The 12,669-nt window shown below is 55.7% G+C and overlaps 4 protein-coding genes across 4 annotated transcripts; 1 reads left to right on the top strand and 3 right to left on the bottom strand.

The window, feature by feature from the left end:
- Positions 1–4,260: 4,260 nt before the first annotated feature.
- Positions 4,261–4,615, bottom strand: CMQ_254 (uncharacterized protein; the record flags this gene model as incomplete). Its single annotated transcript, XM_014313876.1, has 2 exons — positions 4,261–4,480; positions 4,557–4,615. The coding sequence occupies 2 exons, from the start codon at positions 4,613–4,615 to the stop codon at positions 4,261–4,263; spliced, it is 279 nt and encodes a 92-aa protein (XP_014169351.1).
- A 4,204-nt stretch (positions 4,616–8,819) lies between these two features.
- On the bottom strand, positions 8,820–9,847 carry CMQ_14 (mitochondrial folate carrier protein; the record flags this gene model as incomplete). The annotated part of the gene is made up of 2 exons (XM_014313953.1): positions 8,820–9,652; positions 9,715–9,847. 2 exons carry the CDS (start codon positions 9,845–9,847, stop codon positions 8,820–8,822), a joined length of 966 nt encoding a protein of 321 aa, XP_014169428.1.
- Positions 9,848–10,491: 644 nt separating this feature from the next.
- Positions 10,492–10,887, bottom strand: CMQ_245 (uncharacterized protein; the record flags this gene model as incomplete). The annotated part of the gene is made up of 2 exons (XM_014313867.1): positions 10,492–10,532; positions 10,719–10,887. The coding sequence occupies 2 exons, from the start codon at positions 10,885–10,887 to the stop codon at positions 10,492–10,494; spliced, it is 210 nt and encodes a 69-aa protein (XP_014169342.1).
- A 537-nt stretch (positions 10,888–11,424) lies between these two features.
- CMQ_165 (splicing factor 3b subunit 4) lies at positions 11,425–12,669 on the top strand (the record flags this gene model as incomplete). Its single annotated transcript, XM_014313787.1, has 1 exon — positions 11,425–12,669. The coding sequence occupies one exon, from the start codon at positions 11,425–11,427 to the stop codon at positions 12,667–12,669; it is 1,245 nt and encodes a 414-aa protein (XP_014169262.1).

The following is a 12,669-nucleotide window of genomic DNA, read 5'->3' as shown; positions in this document are numbered from 1 at the left end:
GAAGGCGAGCGAGTTGGTCCACTGTACGATACAGCGTGTGCAGGCTCTATACAATCCATCGCAGGCACTCCTGCGCCATGCACGAGCAATCGCACACATACATCTCCATTCCGAGGCAAATTGGATCCTTTGCGAGGATCCGCCCGCAGCCGAGACCCGGCGCTGTGCAGATCTGATCGGCCCTGCGGCCTAAGTGGCTCCTGTTTCGCAGTTGTAGCTTGCAATTTAGCACTCTTTTGTACGGGGAGTACTGCTACGTATCTTAGATAGCATTCGTGATCGCATGCTGCTTCGAGTGCCGTGCTCCGCAGTTGCAGTACCTGGCGATGGCACGACGTAAGATACTTTCTCTTGGGCTTTTGTTGCCCTGTTCACAGCCTCTTCATGACTAGCTTCTGTTATCTCGGGAAAGACGATCTTTCGCAGTGTCCAACACTCTCTTGGCCCGTTGCATACTTTGTTGCATTCCCTTCTTCTTCGCCCGATCTCATCCCTTGGCTGCAATGCCACAAAGTCTCTTTTAGGCGGCGTCCATCGCCAATCTGGATTTTTTGCTGGTCTCCATCTTAGCCTGTTTCCCGTTCGGCAACCCTTCATTTGCTTTTTGTTTCTACCCTCCCGTCTCCTTCATTTCGTCACCGCCTGTTTCCACTGTGCTGTACGACGCACCGCAGCCTCCCACGCGACCCTCCTTCAATCGTAGATGGCTCGCAACAGCTCCAGGCGGTGAAATGGGAACAGCACGACCGCGACTACTGCCGGTGCCACTCGGAAGAGAGAGAGAGAAAGGAACGCTGAAAGTTTTCCGCCTTTACGCTGAGCTTCGAGGGGAGGGTTGCATGCCTTGCTCGCCTCGTCACAGACCCTTGCTGCCTGGCAGCCAATGGTTGTTTCGCTACAATGGTATTGGGCGAAAGTATCTTACAGGTATCCTACTACTCGTAGGAATACGAGCTGCGGTAGGACTTGAGCATTGAGCACCTCCGCACCTCATCACCAGAGTTTTGAGACGCGAGATCACCTGTCAGATTTGATCGACACCAAGGACCGGGGTAGACCCTGCGAAAGCCCTCGTCATAGAGGCCCGACTGTGTCATGCCTTGCAAAAATTACTTACTCTACATCAGAAGATGGTGGTGACGCAACACAGCCCCATGCCATCCCCTATTGTCGAGATCCGACATTATTCCGTCGTACTCGCACAGTTGATGGAAGAAGGCACATCCAGACAGAAGAGCGTGGATCTGAGATGGGGAGGGTGTGCACAAAGAAGAAAAAAGGGACGGTGCTGCTTAGCATTGGTGCCCGAGCCATGTGGTAATTAGAAGCGTTACAGTGCTCGTGGACTCTAGTCAGCACTATGAAGAGCAACTTCTAGGCGAACAGCTCCTAGAACAATAAGTCCGTGAGGCGCACCTGCCCGGAGCGGAAAGCATAGATTGTAAATTTAGCGTGGGGGCACGGCCACGTTTACCCGCCTCCCGTTTGCTACTACGTACTATGTACGGAGTACTCCGTAGTCCATACTGCTTGCAGGGATCTCTGACCGGTAGCAAGGGGAAAAAAGACAACAACGAGGCTACGGGAGAATACAACGCGCCTGCTTCCTTGGGCGGCGGCTGGGCGCTCCCTCCCGTCTAATAGGCCGGAAAAGAACCGCGCATGAGACTTCATAAGCCGGCATCGCCGATGTTTTTGCCCAGTAGCAGACGAGATCCTACAAGTACGACCAGAATCGACGACTATGCTTAAGCCCTATCACACCGGCACATTTTGCCCCTTCCGGCCATGCTCGTACCGCCGCCAGAGCTGCCAACACGAGGGGGACGCTGTTGGAGCTCTTTGGTAGTTCCTCTTGACTATAAACAGGGTTATATTGTGACCTGTCAACCTTGCATATCCAAGGCCGAGGGGCACATTCAAGAGGAGGGGAAACGGGACCAGGGAGGGGCTGGCTGGTCTTGCGGCTGGCCCGGGATCGTGGGTCTGGGTCCGCGGAAGCAATAATGAAAGATACGAGCACTGACGGCCCAGGCCCCTTTTCCACGCCGGTCGCCTCGAGATGTGAGAGTGCTCCGTAAGCGAGGATGATAGCAGCAGGCCAACTTCATTTCCTAGTCAGAGGCATGGGTGTCGAAGTCTGGTCCTCGACCTGTCGGCTCGGTTTCCAAGCAGTCGGCTCTGCCAGGGGGACAAGTTCTCCACACATAATGATGCTCTGGAAATAAAGGACGTCCGGTAGGAGACGGGAAGGGGAACGGCCAAAGGAAAAAAAGAAATCAATAAAGGTGCTTAGAAGAGGTGAAAAAGGAAGAAAGCATGGCAAAGCAATGGCAGGTCTGGAAAAAGAAACGCCAAACGGCACGACGATAATAGGAAACGGCTAGACTCGGACAGTGCCTCTCTCATCTCGACGGCCTCGGACATTTCGCAATATGACCCCTTTATCTCGCTAATTCGTCTCAGCACATGGCACAATCTAGCATGCAGCGACGTCAGACCGATGAGAGGTGGGCAAAAATACGAGTAGAAAAACACGAGAGTGGCCAATATCGAGAGCTCCTCGGGTCGAAACCCGCATTCGGTCTATGTACGCGCTTGTGCCGTTAAGGGAAAGCCCACGCGAAGGCGACACGTGATTGGCCGAAACCTGGAGGCCAGCCTCAGAACCAGGGCAGGAAAAAGATGATATGTGACAAGAAGAAGCGAGCAGATACGTGCAACCTTTTTTGGAGGGGGGCTGCACGCGCCGTGTGTCTATGCTTACTCACAAGAGCAGCAGCAGCAGCAGCATCGGTCTCGGAACGAAGCTGGCTGCGGGCTTGCATATGCCAAGGCTTTGAGAACGAGAGTGTGTGTGAGCGCGAGAAAAACACAGCCTCGAGGCGGCAGCGATCCCCCGGTCGGGACAAGCTGTAATGGAGGCCGCCAACCTGGGCGTAAAACCCCCCTTTGAGCACCATGTATCTTGCGGATAGCGAGAGAGAGACAAAGAACCCTTCCGACATGGGAAGAGAGAGGTTGTGGAAATGGCCCAATCCCTCCCCTGTCACAGCTCTCCCAAGAACCGGATAGCAGGAATCCAATCAACGGTCTGGCGTCGAGATGGAGGGCCAAGCTCACCGGGACGTGTCCCCTTCCCTCTCCACAGACGCAGTGACGTTTCCTTAAACATGATATCTGACAGAGCATCCTGAATTTTGCTACTATGCATGTATTGTATGTTACATGTGTTCCGTCCTTGGACGTATCTTACGTACTTGTACAGAATGACAGTCCTGGGCCCACTCTTCATATCCGGTCTGGAAGGGATTTTCCTTCGTCTCCGGGCCGTGTCCGGAGACACAAGAGCCCGCGTCCGTCCGCTCTGCAGGTTCGCCGGTCTCTCTTGCCTGTCACGCCGCCTGGTGTCTTGGATGCGGCTGAGCTGCATGCTTTGTGCACGCGTGCACAAAGATGGAGCGAGCCTCGCCAGTTTTGTGCTACAGAAGCTCTGGACTCTATACTCAGCTTGAAATTGCCGTCGTCAGGCAAAGCATGCTAGGATGTCAGCTGACAGCCCCTGCTGAAACCGCTCTGGTGGGAGGCGTCAGCTCCCAATCCGGAAAACGATGCCCTGCATGGTCACATCGCCTGCCAGTCGGTCTCTGCTGATCTGCGGCACATGGTAGAAACCCTTTTCTCCGTGTCCCGTACGGAGATACGAGCAGGCCTCGTTTTGCCATCGTAGTACTCCGTACTCCGTCTGCTTACTGGGCGATCCTGAACCAGGTTCTCTCATTGTCTGGTGGCACTGAGCTACGACCATGTCCAGATATCTCATTACGGAGATCTCTCTTCCTGGTTGTCTGGTGGCACTGAGCTACGACCATGTCCAGGTATCTCATTACGGAGATCTCTCTTCCTGGCTCGGGTGCCCAGAATAGACTGCCATCCGTCTTCCCCGGCGAATCCCCCTGCTTGTCATCTCGCCGGTGGGGGATACTGTCCTCATTGTTGCGTCGTCGTCTTTTTCTTCCTTTTTCTGCCGGGCCAATCCCACCATCCAGGATCTCCATATTACGTCGTACTCCGTGCACAGCACGGAAATGCCGACCTGCCTAGCTGTCACGGGAAATTATTTGGGCTCTCACCACAGAGCACGAGGCACGCAATCCTCCGTACATGCTGTATGCGTAACAGTCCCAGCTGAGACGGCAATAGAAAGAAAGTGAGAAAAAAAAAAGAGCACATCTGGTTAGCCACGTCTGATTGAGATCGTTAGGTCGACAGTGCCAATGCTCGCCTCTCAGAAGACAGCACACGAAGACGGAGCAGCGTGTCGGCCGCCTGCTCGGGCATGGCGGCCACCGCTACTGCCAGATGCACCCGCATCAGGACCTCCAACGTGACCTGTAGGAGGATACGAGAGTTCACAACGGCATTGTTGTCTGCCCGGTCTCCTGTGTCTGCTTCGTCCGATGCTACGATGCCGGTCCGCCTACTCATGCATAATGCAATGCGGCTGCTCTTCATTCCAGCTACACCGTATCGTGCAAGTATCCGGATGTACTTACTCCTCGCTGTCGCCCATGCTCGAATCAGAAACAACGTAGCAGGGATCAGGGGACGACATCTGCAGCGGTCCAGATCATCGGCGAGCGCCAGCAGGCAGAGAATGCAACACATCGGCCGCCAATGGGGCCGATACAGTTGCAGCAGCATCTGAATGGATGGCCAGCGCTCTCTCTGTCTCTGCCGAGTCCGAATCTCTCTCCATCTCAATCTCGCCCCCTTCTCGCCCCTTCCCACCCCCTTCGTCCTCACGTCGGCCCTACATTCCCACGCTTACGCCCGTCTACACCGCATATCCGGACCGGCTCTGCAGCATGTCCTTCGGGCTCTGCGCGGCATCTTCCTTTGCCCACCGCCTTTTCGAGCCTGTATCGGCTTGATGCTCTAGAGCCAGCCACTTCACAGGTCCTATCCTAACGACCCGTTTCTTTCCTTCTTCTCGATTCCTTTCCTTTCTTTTCTGCTCGAGTCACTACTCTTATCGTTCCTTTTTATTGCACTTTCTTCTTCTCATCGCTGGTCAGGCCCCTATGTCTCTCTCGGCCACTTCTGTCTTGTTCTACCTATCCTCCTTTCCCATTACAGCAGGGCGTGTGTTCAGAAGATGCACACGTCGGCCTTCTCGTTGTGGGAAGCCCTTCCATGGAATGCGGCCGCAGTCCTACATGGTCTGCGCCGCTTTACAAGCATGCTGGCGTTGGCACACTGGCATCTCATTCACATTGTATCGTATCGCATCGTATCGGCTGTCTAGGTGTATCTGCACAGTGGCCAGTGCCGCGTATTGTGCGTCTCTCAGCCAATCACCGGTTTACGCCTGACTCTCTTTCCCGTCTCCCATTGGTCGCTCTAGCTAGCTGCTATCCTTGTCTCGGGACTTGTCTCTGCCCCATTTCAGCCATACTCCATATTGCAGTAGGCGAGCGACCGGAGCTCTCTCCGCCCTCCGTGCTCCTCTCCACTGTGTAAGTATGCAGAATCGGAGCAGCATCAGCTGATGTGAAACACCTGCTTGGCCTTGGCCTTGTCGCTTTGCGAATAGGGCAGGACACGTACTCCGTATATGCACGCAAAAGTGCCAGTGGAGATTTCCGGTGGGACCTTTGAGATCTGGAATGTGACTCGTCCACGTAAGATCGCTTTGGCCGTATCATGTCGAGAGGGCATTATACCGGACTGGGTTGAAGCAGATAGCGACAGTTACTTTCCCGTACGCGGATGAAATTCGAATAGAACCCGAGAGGACAGGTGTACGCATGTATCTGAAGAAGAAACGTGAGGAAAAGCAAGGAAAGAATCAGCTACGGTAAGAGTTAGTCGCTAGCCTGCGCTACGGCCCGCTCATAGGCCTATGTACGTACTACAACTATGCTAGACGTTTGCGCTTGCTTGCTGTTTCCGCTGCCGATCTCAATGTCAGCTTACTTGCGTCGTCACTCTCGCTTTGTCTGTACGGAGTATCCTCTTCTCGTTTCTCCCCCCCCCCCACCTCGTATGAAATCCAATGCAATACACGTAGCCTCGCTAACGGTAGACTATTCAGCGGGGTGGACCGGTCGTGAGGCTGGAAAAAGGGAGAACAAAGAGAGCAACCGTCCTCGGACCATGGAGCCCAGCCCCATATGCATACATACATACTACACAATATGTAGTGAATTAGATAGCGGAGATGGCGCCGAACTGACCGTCTATCGTAAAGGCCGCAAATAGGAACGACGAGGAATCGAGCCGCCGAGGTGCAAAGATCTACGCAGGGGGTCTGCCGCACGCTTTCCAACGTGGCCGGTGGACCGCTCTCTCTCACCACCGCCAGGACGGATGAACGAGAGAGGGCGACCAGGCAAGGCTCTGTCTCTCCGAGCTCTCTCTCTCCTTCTCCTCGGCGTTTTCCAGCCATGCACCCAGGAATCTATCATGGCCAGACCCTCGGAGGTATGGCCTCATTGTGCGCCAGGATATTGAAATACGCACTCCTTGTCTCGGAGCGGGGAGTGCGATATCTGATTATGAAAAGGCCCCGAACTGCAAGCCAAATTCGACAGCGCCTGTCCTGTTTCGACAAGCCCCTTGCATGCATTTTCGGACAGGAAACGTGCATACCGGTTCCTGAATCCACAACCGATGGCTGGAGCGCAGTGGCGAGACAAGCTCGTTTCAACGATAGAAGGGTGCGGTACTATCGTGAGATCTGCCATATTTTGGGACCCTCTCGCTCCTCTTGACCCTCTTGACCCTCTTGACCCTCTTGACCCTCTTGACCCTCTCGATCCTATAAATCCTTCTACCCACCTTGGATACCAATTTTTTGAACCCATTGGCACAATCCTGCGCCGAAATTATATCGGCCCGGATGAGCAGACGCACTACCTAGCCTCGTCCATTGTGACGGACAAGCACTGAAACTATTGTCTCAGCCTCTCTGCTCGGCCGGCTCGCACAAGCAGCAGATCATCCTCGTACGGAGTACATGAGGAGCACCGGCCGTGCGCAGAGTGGATGCTGGCCCATCATAGGAGTGTCGGGGGTGAACGGCTGAGAAAATGCCCAGTGTCGACCCCTAGGCTTCCTTATATTTACCTCCTCCGAGCGAGAGCAAGGGGATGGGAAATTTTCTCAGCACGGCCGATCTTCCCTTCATGCATGCAGGAGAGTGGGCTACTCGTATCTTGCCCACTCCGTAGTTCGTATGCCTTGCATAGTATGAGCCGATGTTGGGAGCCCAGACCGGTATCACGATGGGAGCCCACGGTAATGCCCGTCATCGAGACTCGCTCTGATAGCATGGCCTGTCTGTACGTTGCTGACCGCCTCGAAAAGGATACTGCAACGCCGCAGCTGAAGCAGCGTCGTTCCCACGGCTTCTTCCGTAAGAGGACAGTCCACCCTCAGCTGACCTTTATGCAAGGGGTCCAAGCTCTCCAGTCTTGCTGGCGGCCATTCCCGTTGAACTGTTCGGCATAGGCACAGACAATGGCAAACAAGCAAAATGGTGAAAAATAATGAAAAAGAAAATCACGCTCGACGGTTGTTTTATGTAATGCTGTTTTTCCCTCCCTTTCTCTTCAAACTGGATCTGTATGCTCTCGCTCGGGCCGCCAGTTCCTTGTCTCGCCAACGGCTGCCTGCAGCGGAAGTTTACGGCTGGAGGTCAACTCAGTCGATAGAACATGCTTTTGCCTGCATCTGTGTTTCTCAATGTCAATGTTGTGCAGCTAGGCGCAAACTGGAAGCTGCCAGGTTTTTTGCTCCCCTGCAGGTCGTGACTCAACAGCATAGAATTTTCGACTGTTGGCAAAAGACAATGAAACCCATCAGAGGATCGTACAACGATGCCCCTAAAAGTATTCACAGAAACTCTGTTTGGTAACGCAGATGTCCAATATCTTGACAAACGCGGCTGCTTAGTTGAGACAAGCGAGGCGTGACGGATGGACATCTGATGAATCGCCATGACATCGTTCTCTAAATCCTTGCCTAGAGTAGATCCAATATGTGGGCATTGTAGGGTTTCGGGCATTTTTTCTTGAAATGCGTGTTGCCCACCCAAGCCCAAACCCATTCTACCAAAGAGGAAGGAACGAGATGGGAAACTATGGACTGCTCATCATTGTCATATTCTCCTTCTCCTTTCGGGCAGGGGCATTAGATGACGAGCCATCATAGCCTGTAATCGATAGTTTGTGCTGACGAAGCTAAAGTATTCGGTGGTATGCTTCTTTGTTGTTTAGTTATTTGTTTGTTTTGTTCAAATGGTATGGTAGTCAGTTGTTTTAATTCATATTGGAAGAACGATCACGATCAAAAAGGCCCACAGACATCAAGGAATGATTCACGATACGTTGCTTAGGCGTTTCTATTAGTTATTACCCGTAGTTTGGATTGATGCTAGATTCTATGATTTATTGGCCGGCATATATCAGAAGATATGTATTTGTAGTGACTACCTACAACTTCTCGTCTCAGACCTACATAGGTAGCATTGGCTGTCTGGTTTTGCATATATAAAACATTAGACAACATGACCACGAATACATTTACCTGCAGCCTGTTGTCAACGTCCGTCAATGAACAAGTGCGTTGTTTGATATACCCTTCAAAAAACATCTCATAGCCTGACCACGACCGTCTAACTAACTGCAACTATCGCGAGACATACGTTAAGCTTGGTCATGATAACAACTCCACATTATCAGAAGTGACATGGCTAGTACTTCAGACGAGAATATACGCCTTCTGGCACATCTCCCAAACAGACGCAGCACCACTCAGGCAATCCACTGGGGAAGGGAGTGCCGGATGTTTTCGTACACCAAAAAGGTCACCCAGGTGGCGGGCAGCACGCGGATGACGCTCGGCACGAGGCCACGATAGAATCCGCGCAGGCCGTCCTCGCGCCACAGCTGTGCCGACACGCCGACGATACCGCGGCCAAAGCGGGCCTCAGCGTCGTAATTCTGCAGCCGGCTGCGCACGACCTGGTACGGGTAGGTGACGGCGCCGGCCACGAGCTTGGCCGTGGTGGAGATGACCAAGGTGGCATGATTCCGGAGGCGTTTCTGGGAGGCGTCGATGTCGGCCTCTGAGCCCCTCCGAAGGTACAGTCGCTTCATCGGCTCGTACACAGCAAACTGCACGGCGCCGTGGCTGACGCCAATCAGGCTGACGCCGAGGCCCCGGTAGAAGCCCCGGGGACCCTCCTCGCGCAGGACGCGGATGGCGCCCGCCCACATGCTCGGGTAGGCGCCCTGGGCGCCGCGGTCCGACGACAGCATGCGCGTCTTGAGAACCCACAACGGGTTTGTGATGACCTGCACGCAGATGCCGGCCAGACCGGACGCGACAAAGTAGTCGGCCGGTGTCAGGTCCTGGGGTCCGGGTGCCTTGGCCGAGGCCACCAGACGCTCCATGCGCGACTTGACAAAGAAGAACGAGGCCCAGCTGGTGCCGTTACCCAACAGATTGGGCGTCAGGCCGCGGTACAGCGCCGCCAGCGGATGCGGCGCTGCCAGCAGGCCGCGTAGGACTGAAGCCGCCGACAGAGCGGCCGGACCGCCGATGCAGGTGCCGGAAGCCGAAGCCGTGGCCGTCCCGCGGAAGACTAGAATGGTGGAGTGTCAGCATTCGCTCGTAAGCAAGCCCTGGCTTCCACCAGAAACACACTCTGCATCCGCGTCTTGACAATGTCCAGCGGGTGGACTGCCAGCGTGGCTATGGAACCGGCCGTCAGGCCGGCAATGGCCTCGATGAGAGCCGGAGAGACGCCCGCGGCATGCTGCTCGCCGCCGGCGGTCATAAGTCCAGTTGATACACACGGCTGCTGACCATGTCCGACTAGCTGGTTCTGATTCGGGTGCCGATTCGGGGGTCAGTTCTTTGGGAGGCGCATGTCGTTGCGATGTCAAAGGTCTGCTTTGTCAGATGCAATTGCAAAATTTGGATGCGCCCCACAGCACCTTCTACACCAAAAGCACCGCAGCGATTTTACTAAGCATCCATCTGATACAGTTACGTACAACGACATGGCATCATTGCTGTCAATCTACGCCGCCACATCACACATGCACATCGAGCTGCGGGATAGCCGTGTTCTGAGTGGTATATTTCAAGTCGTACCCGTTTCCTAGTATTGTACAGCTGCGGTCATGGGAGACACGCCAGACGTTCCCTGTAGGTCTGTCCAGGCGCATCCGTCCTATGGTTGCAGAGGTCCCTCTTTCGTTCTATTCCAGACGCTATTCTGACGGTCAGGCATCCAGTCGGCCTGCCTGATTTCGTGGCTCTCGCCTTGTTTCATAGTCCGTAAAGTCGGCCCGCATTCGGCCCTTGATGGGCGCGTGATGTGCGCATGTTGCGCATCTAAGAAAGCGGCGACAGGAGACTGAGCAGGTATGGCAAACGTCAGAAATCTGTCCTAGGCACTTCAATGTTCGTCTAGACTTACCGGATGACCGATGGCCGGGGCTCGCTGCGAGTGTAGCCTGTCGCATTTACATATATGTTAGTACTCTTCTTCACGGTCGAGAGCCGACTCAGCACAGCCTTTGTGCCAGCACCTGCGAGTTCACGAACCAAGGTAGAGCACCATGGGAAGGTATCCGCTAGACGATTGTTAGCCACAGCCCCTGTTTCGATACCCGCACAATGCACAGGAAGCTGCAACATACTAGTGGATGACAACGCGCGAGATGTCAATGAGCCGGCTGATGCGCTCCTGAACCAGCAACCAAAGAACCCCATGTCAGCACTGTCGTCACTCGTGCAATCTTTCTGTCCTCGGCCACTGTCGTCGTGTCGTGCTCGCCGTACCTTTGACTCTTCTGAGAGGGCGAACATCTTTGCAAAGTACAACAAGGTTGCTTGCTGCGCCTGGTGGTTCTGGAGTTCTTTCAGAGCTCCAATTAGTGACTGGACAGTTGCCGAACGTTCTGCTCTGGGGTAAGGTGAGATGTACAGCGGTATCTGCTCGGGGCGGCTGTCAGCGACGGCGTGCTATGATGTCGAGTCGGCTGGAGTGCCGAAGAAATTTCACTAACCTATGGCCCCGACCAGTTGGCCGCTGTGGGGGTAGTGTTGCCGCCTGTTTCCGGAAAAATAATTAGTCCGACGTCGCGATATTCCCAAACTTGTTTGCGATAAGCCCATCGAAGCTTTAGTTAGGGGGAAAAAAACCTACAGACGATGAGCCGTTCCCAAACACGCGTGCCCGTCTGCTCTTGTTCTCCCGTTCTTGCGACCGCTCCAGACTGTCTGAGTAGCCAGAGACGCCAGAAGCTAGGCCATTGCTGCCGATTGGGGGAGTCGACACAAGCCCGGGTTTTTTGAGCTTCTTCCTCTCGTTACAGCTTCGCACCCCCCCCCAATACCACAACCATGTCGGGCCGACACTGGGAGCAGAACAAGGAGGCGACGGTGTACGTGGGCAACCTAGACGAGCGGTTCAGCGAGCCACTGATGTGGGAGCTGATGACGCAGATGGGCCCTGTGGTCAACGTGCACATGCCGATGGACCGAGTGTCGCGGCTGCACCAGGGCTTCGGCTTCGTCGAGTTCGACACGCCCGAGTCGGCCGAGTACGCGTCGCGCACGCTCAACGGCATCCGCCTGTACGGAAAGCCGGTGCGCGTCAACAAGGCCAGCGCCGATCGCCAGCGCGCCGCCGAGATTGGCGCCGAGCTCTTTGTCAACAACCTCGACCCCCAGGTCGACGAGAAGATCCTCTACGACACCTTTGCCCAGTTCGGCCGCCTCGTCGCCCCGCCCAACGTCGTGCGCGACCAGAACAACATCTCCAAGGGTTACGGCTTCGTCAGCTTCGACAGCTTCGACGCCTCCGACACCGCCCGCGACGCCATGCAGGGCCAATACCTCCTCAGCAAGCAGATCTCCGTCGAATACGCCTACAAGAAGGACGGCAAGGGCGAGCGTCACGGCGACGAGGCCGAGCGCAAGCTGGCCGCCGAGGGCAAGAAGCACAACGTCGTCCCCGACGTCCAGCCCATGCCCTCCGCCTTCTACATGACCCACCCCAACCCCAACCCGGTTCTGCCGCCCGGCCCGGCTGTCGGTGCCATCGCCGCGCCTCCTCCGAACATCATGGCTGCACCTCTCGGCGGCAATCCCAACGGCATAGCGCCGCCGGGCTCCTATGCGCCACCGTCTCGCGGTCCCGTCCCTATGGCCGCCCCCGGTGCCCCTGGCGCCCTCAGCTTCCATCCCCGGCAGCAACAACAACAGCAGCAGCAGCAGCAACAGCCATATGGAGCTCCCGGAGGCATGCCGCCATCGCTACCGGCTGGCTTCGGTGGCCCCCAGGCTGGTCGCGGTGCTATGGCTCCCCCACCTTCGTTCCCCGCTGGTCGCGGTGGCCCCGGACTACCCATGGCTCCGACCGGTCTTCCGGCTCGGCCACCGCCAGGTGGTGTTGGCTCCGGTCCACCAGGCTTCGGCCGTCCGCCGCCACCTGGCTTCGGAGGAGGTGGCGGCCAGCAGCAACAGCAGCTCCCGCCGTCGGGCTTCGCGACCGGTGCCAACAGCGTCGGCATGGCACCGCCAGGACTGCCTGTGTACAACGGCATGCCACCGCCGCCACCGCCTGCGGGCTTTGGACGGCGGTGA

Source organism: Grosmannia clavigera (assembly GCF_000143105.1).
Source record: "Grosmannia clavigera kw1407 unplaced genomic scaffold GCSC_179, whole genome shotgun sequence".
NCBI classification, from domain to species: domain Eukaryota; kingdom Fungi; phylum Ascomycota; class Sordariomycetes; order Ophiostomatales; family Ophiostomataceae; genus Leptographium; species Leptographium clavigerum.
This window is presented reverse-complemented; position numbering and strand designations above follow the sequence as displayed.